This window comes from Moschus berezovskii, chromosome 9 (genome assembly GCF_049115385.1).
Source record: "Moschus berezovskii isolate FMDL1 chromosome 9, NW_MosBer_1.0, whole genome shotgun sequence".
In the NCBI taxonomy this organism is placed as follows: Eukaryota; Metazoa; Chordata; class Mammalia; order Artiodactyla; family Moschidae; genus Moschus; species Moschus berezovskii.
Genome location: NC_142468.1, coordinates 67568009 through 67578384, shown reverse-complemented (window position 1 = coordinate 67578384; position 10376 = coordinate 67568009). Strand labels below are relative to the sequence as shown.

The 10376-nt window shown below is 36.7% G+C and overlaps 1 protein-coding gene across 14 annotated transcripts in view; it reads left to right on the top strand.

The window, feature by feature from the left end:
- Positions 1–10376, top strand: part of MGA (MAX dimerization protein MGA) — a 151486-nt gene that overhangs the window by 126805 nt on the left and 14305 nt on the right. For 6 of the 14 annotated variants that reach the window (XM_088839778.1, XM_088839777.1, XM_088839782.1 and 3 more), the window contains exons 14-17: positions 562–859; positions 2153–2770; positions 6422–6712; positions 6900–8416. The exons of 1 other annotated variant lie outside the window; for it this stretch is intronic. In XM_088839778.1, coding sequence (XP_088695904.1) covers positions 562–859; positions 2153–2770; positions 6422–6712; positions 6900–8416 — 2724 coding nt within the window. The remainder of the gene's footprint in view (positions 1–561; positions 860–2152; positions 2771–6421; positions 6713–6899; positions 8417–10376) is intronic. 7 more of the 14 variants (XM_088839781.1, XM_088839784.1, XM_088839785.1 and 4 more) reach the window with 6 other exon arrangements.

Below are 10376 nucleotides of genomic sequence, written 5' to 3'. Positions count from 1 at the left end.
AGTTGTCTTCAAAATTGAATTTTTTCAAAACTGAAAACTAAGGTGACTTTGTGGCTTAGGTATTTGTAACAATGACTTTCTCATAACTTTAAGCAGACTTCCATATATTTTTCAAATATTAAGGACCCTTGTGAGAAAGCTTCATTATGCCTCTGGTCTCATTAGAGAGATTCTGTGGAACACAGTTACTCATTTTTATGCTGATGATTATTAATAGCTCAACCATAATTGCTTATTGACAAGTAAAACAATTTGATGATTCCTTAGATTTGACTGTATCTTCCACAAATCTAGAATGTAGGTATGATGAGTTTGTAAGATTCTCTGTTTTTAAACTTCCAAAATGAAGGAGATGAGATTAGTTGAAAATATCAGATGGCAGCATTTTTTTTCATATCCTAAAAACTCAGATTATACCAAATGGGAAAAGTCCATTTCTTTTTCCCTTTAAATCTGAAAAATAGATTTTTAAAACCTTGTAAAAATGAAACCCTTGTCAAGGGAGATGAGTTAGCAAGAGAATTTTATCTTTACAGAATTTCTCTTTGCCACTTGTTTCAGGTTAATGGTAAGAGTTACCCGCAGGCTAAGTTGCTATTGGGACAGATGGGGGCATTGCATCCAGCCAATAGGCTAGCTGCTTATATCACAGGCAGGTTGCGACCCTCAGTCCTGGACCTCTCAACCCTCAGTACTGTCATCTCCAAGGTAGCATCCAATGCCAAGGTGGCTGCATCCAGGAAACCACGTACCCTGTTGCCTTCAACATCCAATTCCAAAACGGCATCATCTTCTGGCACTACAGCAAATCGCCCTGGGAAGAATCTGAAGGCGTTTGTCCCCGCGAAAAGACCAATTGGTAAGTTGTACTGTTTATATGTTTTGGGAAGGGTTGTGACTTGGTGCTGGGCCAGTGGATACAGATATGGAGGTTGTAAAACTTAGAGAAATATAGAAGTTGGCACTTTTTTTCTTGATGTTTATCTTGCCTGAATTAAAATTTTTTTTTAGAAACTCTTCTGATGACCTCCAATATTAAATAAATTGAATTATAGTTAGTTTTATAGTTATTTCCCAGACTATTAGACTGGTTTTGTTAACGTAGAAAAGACCTAGCTTTTTAACTTTGTTTTGCAGAAGGGAATACATATTCCTAAGTACTTTCCCTAATTTACTATTTCTTCTATGAGGACTGGTGTTTCTGGTAACCAATCGTATGTATGTTCCCTGAATTTATGAAAACAAGGAGCTAGCAAAATCAAAATGCATTGAGTTAGTATAGACGTAGAGTAGAAGGCTCTTGTAAAACATAATTCTGGGAACATTGCTTTATTATATTTATCCCTATTCTGTGAGTAAAAACCTAATTTATTTAACATCTCAGTGTTAGAGTCTGTAATAAGTTGCCTCCTTGAAATCATTTGTGTTTTAGAATTGATAGTATATACAGTTGATTTTATTGGATTCCTCTTTTTGTTTTTTCACATCTGTTTAGAAATGTTAAGTAAAAATGTCATTTGCTGTGTTTTTATTCCTCTTAATAGGAAATTGAAATCTCTGGCTAAATGCTGGAGTTGTGTGAAGATGGAGTATAGGCATTGCCTTAAAAAGAACTCTTTCTACCTCTTGTTGAAAAGGTAGTTTTAACTGGTGATTAAAAAAAAAAAAAGATCGTCTTATCCTGCCGTCTTCTGAAATGTCTTTTTGCATATTTCTAAAATGCAAAACTTTACTGTCTTGTAAAAAGACAGCAATAAAGAGGTAGAGGTGCTGTGACAGAAGGAGATGGTACAAACAAGTTTTAAAATTAGAATTAGGAATACAGTTTCCTTACTTTCTTCCTCTGTTTTAGATGATGAAGTTGTGTGCTGCTGTGCTATACAGTCTTTTTAGTGTTCGGGCAGTTTGACTGTATTGTGTAACCAAAGGAATTTCAGAAGGGACATCCAATTTTATTCCCTTTAGTTGTTAGAATTTTGAAAGTTAGGTTTGGGTGGACAGGTATGTTTGACTTCTGTGAGTGTAAATTACAGGTAGGTAGTACCTGTAAGAAATTGACCCAGTGGTGCACAATAAATGTTGATAAACACAATCACTACAAGGATGAAATATGAGAACTGAAGATTTTTGACCTGCAAATTTTTATTTGCAGCGGCTCGACCCTCTCCTGGTGGTGTGTTCACACAGTTTGTGATGAGTAAAGTTGGAGCCCTGCAGCAGAAGATCCCTGGAGTTAGCACACCCCAACCCCTAACAGGGCCACAGAAGTTCAGTATCAGACCTTCTCCAGTAATGGTCGTCACACCTGTGGTTTCTTCTGAGCCAGTTCAGGTGTGCAGCTCTGTGACTGCTGCTGTCACTACTACCACCCCTCAAGTGTTTTTAGAAAATGTTCCTGCTGTGACACCCAAGACTGCTCTATCTGACGTGGGAACTAAAGAAACTACTTATTCTTCTGGTGCAGGGGTTGTTGAGGTCTCTGAAACTAATGCCAGCACCCTTGTAACACCTACCCAGTCTACAGCCACTTTGAACCTTATCAAAACGACTGGGATAACTACCCCTGTGGCTTCAGTTGCTTTTCCTAAGTCTTTGGTAGCATCTCCTCCAACCATAACTCTTCCTGTTGCTTCCACTGCCTCCACCTCCATAGTCGTGGTGACCACAGCTGCATCTTCTTCCATGGTGACCACACCAACTTCATCTCTGAGCTCTGTTCCCATTATACTCTCGGGAATTGATGGGAGTCCACCAGTGAGCCAGAGACCAGGTAAGGCCTAGATGTTACAAGCTGGTTTATTTTATAGCTGGTTATATAACTTTGTGGTTCTGATAGAATTATAGGTATATATCAAGTGTTTCTGCTATAACAGAAAAAAAAAAACTTTACATTCTGCAAAACTGAACACTAAAAATAATGAACCTCATGGTAAATACAGGGTTAGGACAATCAGTGAACATTTGTGCAATTATGTAACCAGTGAGTGAGTGAAAGTTGCTCAGTCATGTCTGACCCTTTGCGACCCCATGGACTCTAGCCTGCCAGGTTCCTCTGTCCATGGAATTCTCTAGGCAAGAATCCTGGAGTGAGTAGCTGTTTCCTCCTCCAGGGGATCTTCCCAACCCAGGTATTGAACCCAGGTCTCCTGCACTGCAGGCAGATTCTTTACAGTCTGAGCCACTAGGGAAGCCCCATAATGCTAATAAAAATTAACTGTTCCCTTCGAGATAAACAGCCTTAACAGATGGTTTAGTGGGGCTAGAGATTTTCTCAGGAAATTAAAAATATTCAAAAGCATTAGAATGGAAATGCTACATATGGGACTGGAACTCTGAGCCAGTAGAGCAGCCATTAAAGTGGGTGCGGAGGAAGTGCAGCTCTTGTGTGTTGAGAGCTAAGGGCTCACATCTCTGAGGGAACCAAATGTAGGTGTGCCCAGTTTTGGGAGTGGGAAGGCTGCTGCTTTATATTTAAAAAGGACAGATCAGAGGGCTTCTGCTTATGTTGCAGCCAAGCTGAGGGCCTTTTCTCTCCTTGCTTAAGATTAAAATTCTACGTCCTTCTGCCTAGTAAAAATCATTTGTGAATCAGCTCAACTCCTATATACTATTGACATTCTCTTAATTATTATACATAAACTGATTGAAATAGAAATAGGAAAGCATATTTCTTTGTTTAGGACTCTGATATTTTATATGTCAACTTTTTAGTTAAATTTTTTCTCTTGTTGGGTTAGTTTAAGTGAAATAGAAATAGTTCACACTTTGGTCACTTTTATATCTTAATTCAACCAGCTAAAGTAAGTTGTTACCTTAGTAGACTCAAAGAAGAATTAGTATGAAAAGGAGTGTGAGAGACGAGGCTTTGCAGGATATAGTGTGTGTGTTAGTTGCTTAGTTGTGGCCAACTCTTTGTGACCCTACGGACTGTAGCTGACGAGGCTCCTCTGGCCATGGACTTCTCCAGGCAAGGGTACTAGAGTGGGGTGCCATTCCCTTGTCCAGAGGATCTTCCTGACCCAGGGATTGAAGCGGGTCTCCTGCATTGCAGGTAGATTCTTTACCATCTGAGCCACCAGGGAAGCCCCTACAGGATATAAGGGGGAATAAAATAACTGATGACAGTTCTGTCTTGATTATTTGATAGTTTTCCTACTAAATATTTTTGTCTTCAGGGGCATGGTTTAAATCCCTGTAGATATTTTAGGAAAGAAGGGATTTATAAATGGAAGTGCTTTTGAAAGGAAAAGTTGATGACAGTGTCAATTTTGTTGTCTTTTGCTTCTTCCTGTCAACACACATACCAAAAAATGGCTAATAATATTATTTCAAAAGTAAGATTGTTGTTGATGAAGCCTTTTGATTTCTTTTTGAAACTCACAGTTCACATCTTGTCATATTTTAACTGGTCACGTCTTCTAAATCATGTATTAGCCTTTCTTTATATTTTTAATTATGTCATGAAACTGTGAAGTTGTTTACCTTTTGTAGTTCATTTTCTCTCAGATTTCAGTCACTCAGAACATATGTTCAGATATTTTGCTCTGATTCCCATTTGTACTCTCATATAATTGATTTACTGTTTTTATTTAAATCAAGTTATTTGTTCTCTTAAGTATACTTTTAAAAGGAGCAGTATTATTGTAATTGGAAACCAACATTACTTGCCAGAATGGAGGGTAGTCTCTTTAAATAGATAAACTGAACCAATAATAATAAAAAGTATCAAATACTAGCCAGCTCCTGTGTGTTTTCAAGGTGTGACTTGTTCTCTGTTAATGAAGGAAGTTAGAAAATGCTAGTATAGTCTTTTTTAAATTTTAATATTAAAGATACGATATCAGAGACATAATTTCTTTTGTATTTAATCAAAAGATTAAAATTCTGACAGTATAATATGGTATTATTCTATATGACATTCCACTTAAAAGTATCTTGTGAAACTACTTGAGGAAATAACTAGTTGCATATTTTCTTATCTGATCTTCTATAAATGGAGCTGACTCACATCACTGCCAATTTCTAAGAAAGTATGTGATTTTTTTAAAGTTTCATAAAGTGGATCCCAACTCAGGGATTTAGACCTCTAACTTTTTCATTTGACTTTTCATCCTTTTGTCTTTCCCTTCTTCTCTTCTTAACCCAGTGCAATAAATAATCACTTATTTAGTGTGTATATTAAAGGCTTCGTTGGGAGTAATTTGGTTTTGAATAATCCTGTAAAACTCAATTTGAATAGAAATTTTCAGGAAATTGAGACTGCTTTAACATGTTTCTTAATCACATAAGATAGACAATTTTTTGTTTGTTTGCACTATTTTCTTTTTTATTGGTTTGGTCTTGTGTTATTTCTTTTTCAAAAGTAATCACGGATCTTCTATAGTAATTTGTCATGTAAATGTTAAGGAGCATCACTTTCTTTTAGAAATTTAATACTTTTCTTATGGCAGAGTGCATATTGCATATTAAAATCTTTGTTTTGTTTGGCTTGTTAATTTTTCTGTTTAGTGACAAACTGATGAAAATTTTTATTTAAAAATGTCAAAAAAAGAATAATTGAAAATAATAATGTTAAAGAAGTTCTGTAATTTGAATGGTAATATTAGATCAGTTTCATTTATGCTTACTATTATCGTTATTCCTACTTTTTTCCTGTGACCAAAAACTCATACTGTTTTTTCACATATCCTTGGTGTTTTCTTCCAGACATTGAAGTGCATCTTTCAGTACTATTAATGTTTTAAGATCTCTTTTAATTCACATCTTCTGCATTAAATTTCTTTTCTGTTTCAAAACTATGTTTTGCCTCTTCCTAACCAGGCTTTATTTCCCCACTTCTTTGATGTCTCTTAATTTCATTCTGTTTTGGGGGGATATGTGTTTTTTTCTTCTGAAAAATAATTTTCACAAATCTGTATGCTTTGCTCATTATTCGTCAATGAACTTTAAAGGCCAAGAAGGTTTTTTGTACCTTGTGATTTTTAGTCTTTGACTTTGTCTTCCTTGAGTAAGACCTGTTAAACTAAGTCATAAGCCTGTTAAGTGTTAACAGCCTGAATTTTTAAGTTGAACAGAAAATTTACTTGAACTTTAATGAGAATCCAGGTTTAGAGGCCTGCCCATCTTCTTTCATTAGGCAGAAGTATTATCTCTTTAAATGTACCTCTTGACAGTTGATACTTTCTTTTTTTACCAGTCTAAATGTAAGGTCCTGTAAAGTCTGGTTAATACTTAAGTTTAAAGTAAATTATTCTCAGCCATAAGTCCTGTAAGTCGTATATCATGGACATACAGAATTTTGCCAACTCTGTAATTTAAATTTGTACTCATTTGTAGCATAGTTAGATTCTTTGTCACAATTATTTTTTCCCAAGTATTAAAGGGAAATTCTGATACTATGCTTCCATTTCCTGTTTTTCAGAAAATGTCCCTCAGATTCCAGTGGCTCCTCCACAGGTCTCTCCTAACACAGTGAAACGTGCTGGACCTCGACTGTTGTTGATTCCAGTGCAGCAGGGTTCTCCTACTCTTAGACCTGTCCCAAACACACAACTTCAGGGACATCGGATGGTCTTGCAGCCTGTTAGGAGTCCAAGTGGAATGAATCTATTCAGGCACCCTAATGGGCAGATTGTCCAGCTTCTCCCTTTGCATCAGCTTCGAGGATCTAATAACCAGCCCAACTTACAACCTGTCATGTTTCGGAACCCAGGTATAAAGTTAGAGATATTTTTGATAAGTTTCTCTTTTCTTGAATCATTTGGTCATATGGTATATTAATATACCAGGATTGGTTTTATCAGTCTCTTGAAATCACCTGTTAGAAAAAAAATTTGTACTTTAAAAGTCTTTGATGTGGGCAATGGTGATTTAAAATGCTTTTTTTTTTTCCTCACCAGGGTCTGTGATGGGAATCCGTTTACCCACTCCTTCCAAACCTTCAGAGACTCCACCTTCTTCGGCTTCGTCCTCTGCTTTCTCCGTTGTGAATCCTGTAATTCAGGCTGTTGGGTCTTCTCCAGCAATGAATGTTATCACTCAGGCACCGTCATTGCTTTCTTCTGGACCTAATTTTGTGTCTCAGTCCGGTACATTGACTCTGAGGATTTCCCCTCCTGAACCACAAAGTTTCACAAGTAAAACAGCCTCTGAAACCAAAATAACCTATAGTTCAGGAGGGCAGCCTGTTGGTACAGCCAGTCTTATTCCTCTCCAGTCTGGTAGTTTTGCCTTGTTGCAGCTCCCAGGACAAAAGCCTGTTCCCAGCTCCATTCTTCAACATGTTGCTTCACTTCAGATGAAAAGAGAATCTCAGAATGCAGACCAGAAAGATGAAACAAGCTTTTTAAAAAGAGAACAAGAAAGTAAGACGGTTCTGCAGTCAGGAGGAGAAGCTGTAGAGCCTGAGACTAATACAATAAAACAAAACTCAGGAGCTACTGTCTCAGAAGAAACTCTGAATGATTCCTTGGAAGATGGTGGTGATCATTTAGATCAAGAATCCCTTATGGAAGAAAGGCCTACAGCTGTTAAACCTTCTGAGCATGTCTACAGCACTGGCTCACACACAGGTGAAGACTATAAAGATGTTGAGGAAGAATATGGGATTAGGAACCATAACAGTTCCAAAGAAAAACTGACTATTCTAGAAGTTAAGACCATTTCTGGAAGAGCCAGTAACATGACAGTCCAAAGTGTGAATAATGTGCAACTTAAAAAACTTGGTGATGTGAAAGTGGAACAGCAGAAAGGCTTAGACAATCCAGAGGAAAAATCAAATGAATTTCCAATTATCTCTAAAGAAGAAAGCAAAGTTGAATTTTCAGGCAGTAGAGTTGTGGAGCAGCAATCTAATCCACAGCCAGAGACCAAGGAGAAGGAATGTGGAGAGTCTCTGGAGAAGGACAGCATTAGGGAGAGGTGGAGAAAACACTTAAAGGGCCCTTTGGCCCAGAAGTATGTTAGAACTTCACAGGAAGGCAAGAACGAGACAAATGAGCAATTAATTAAAGAAACAAAAACTTGTAAGGAAAATTCAGATGTGTTTCAACAAGAACACAGTATCTCTGATTTACTTGGAAAAAGTGGAACTACTGAGAATGCCAAAATTTTAAAAACTGAATGTGATTCTTGGAGTAGGATTTCTAGTCCTACAACCTTCTCCATTGTCCCTAGGAGAGCTGCCAAAGGGAGCAGAGGGGACGGACATTTTCAAGGTCACTTACTGCTCTCAGGAGAACAGATAAAACCAAAGCAAGAGAAGACGGGTGGGAGAAACAGTACTGACTTCACTGTTTTGGAGTTGGAAGAGGATGATGAAGAAGATGAGAATGAGAAAACCGATGATTCTATTGATGAGATTGTGGATGTTGTTTCTGACTACCAGAGTGAGGAGGTTGATGATGTAGAAAAGGTGGTGAGCCCATTTTTGTTGTGACTGAAACCTCAAGAATTTAAATGATTCATTAGAGACAATAGCTTTTCCAGAAGATAACTAAGACGTGATACATTCAATTGGATGCCTAGGTTTAAATCATGATTAAATGACTTTGTAGTTTTTAGGCTGTGTCAGTCAGGTAACATTTATTGAGCTTATATTGTGTTTTGAGACTTGTCCGATATTATACAGGAAGGCTGGTTTAAGCCTTGGGGGATTAGATACTTTGAGAGTCCCTATCAAATTAGTGTGTTTTTTTTTTTAAAGTCCTAAAATCACTACTCCCATTTGATCTCAGTTTTTTTTCACATTTTTTATGCAAAGTTATTGTAGCTTATCTGGTAGATATATAAAGAAACAGGGAATGGGTGGCCTTAGAACTGGAAGATAATTTGTCTATCAGCATTTGTAGAGATGGTTTTTGTTTTTGTTTTGGAGAGAAATGAAACACATCATTTAGTATTTTATTATCACCCTGCCTAAAGTTGCTTTCTAACCATCTCCTAAAATTAAATAATTAGTGTCTAGAATTTATATGCTAACCTCTGGTCATCTTCCTTTGTAATTTGACCTTTATAGTTTATTTTTATTTTTTTATTTTGCTGAAGCCATTTTTATAGACTCTGTGTAGAGTTGTATTTGCTGAGCTAAGTAATTGAGCATCAGTATGATATAGGGCAGGAGTTGGGCAAACTTTTTTGTCAAGGGCCAGTTTGTAGATATTTTAGACTTTGCAGGCTAGATGACTTGCTTTTGCAGCTACTCAGTTGCTGCTGTAGAGGGAAAGCAGCCATAAACAGTAGTAAGTGAATGAGTGTGACTGTGTTCCAGTAAAAACCTCAGTTACAGAAACACATGGGAGGCTCTGGTGTGCTATCCCCTTCCCCTGATGTAAAACATAAGGAGGTTATAGCCATCTGCCTGTGGGATGTCTTGCAATTGAAATTGAGATAATGCGACCCTTTGCAGTGATTGTCTTGCATGGCAGTTTTAGAATTTCACTCCTTTTGAGATTTCATTTGTTCTCTGTGTTAGCTGGTCCTCCTCTGTTAAATGCCTAACTGTCTTAGGCAGATAAAATATAGCAAAAAGGTTTATATTTTAAAACTCTAAAATGTCTACCAATTGAAATGTTTCTATGTCGTTATTTCTGAACCTCACCTGTCTCATTTGTAAATGAGATGGATGATTCTGTATGCATTTGCCTTGCGTTCTATCTATAACCTTATCCTTTTTGAGGACGTACATATGTAGGTAGTTTAGGAGTTAGATTGCCAATCTTTTTGCACTTTTTGCAGTCTCATTATAAGTCAGCCTAGGTAAGCATCAGACCAAAAACAGTCCAGCTTTATTTTAATTAAAATTTTTTTCTATTATGGTTTACTACAGGATATTGAATATAGTTCCATGTGCCATACAGTAGGATTTTGTTGTTTATCCATTCTATATATAATAGTTTGCATCTAGTCCATCCCTTACTCACCACTGCTCCCCTTTGGCAACCACAAGTCTAAAACAGTCCTGCTTTAAAATCAGTGAAAACTATTGCTATCAGTAGAACTGACTTAATGGAACCTTTAGAGTGTCTTAGTCATACAGAGTGGCATTGCTTGAACTTCCAAATAGGAAATCTGACAGGTACACTGGCCATTTTAAAGTAAGGGCATTCAAATTTAAATTGTATTTATATGTTTGACACCTATGATAGCTTTATGTCTGTATTAAGCGTTATATTGGAATAGTGTAAGGAAAGTTGTGAGCAATCTTTTTAATTTAAATCTTCCCTGATTAAGTTAATCGGATATTATTTACAAAGCCTCCAATTAAAGCCATGTAATTACATATTCTTCAGTTTAAATATTATAAAGCATCTGCCTACATTAGTATTCAAACTTTTGGGGTTCTGTTAATTTTAATTAATTAAAATTTATTAAAAGTT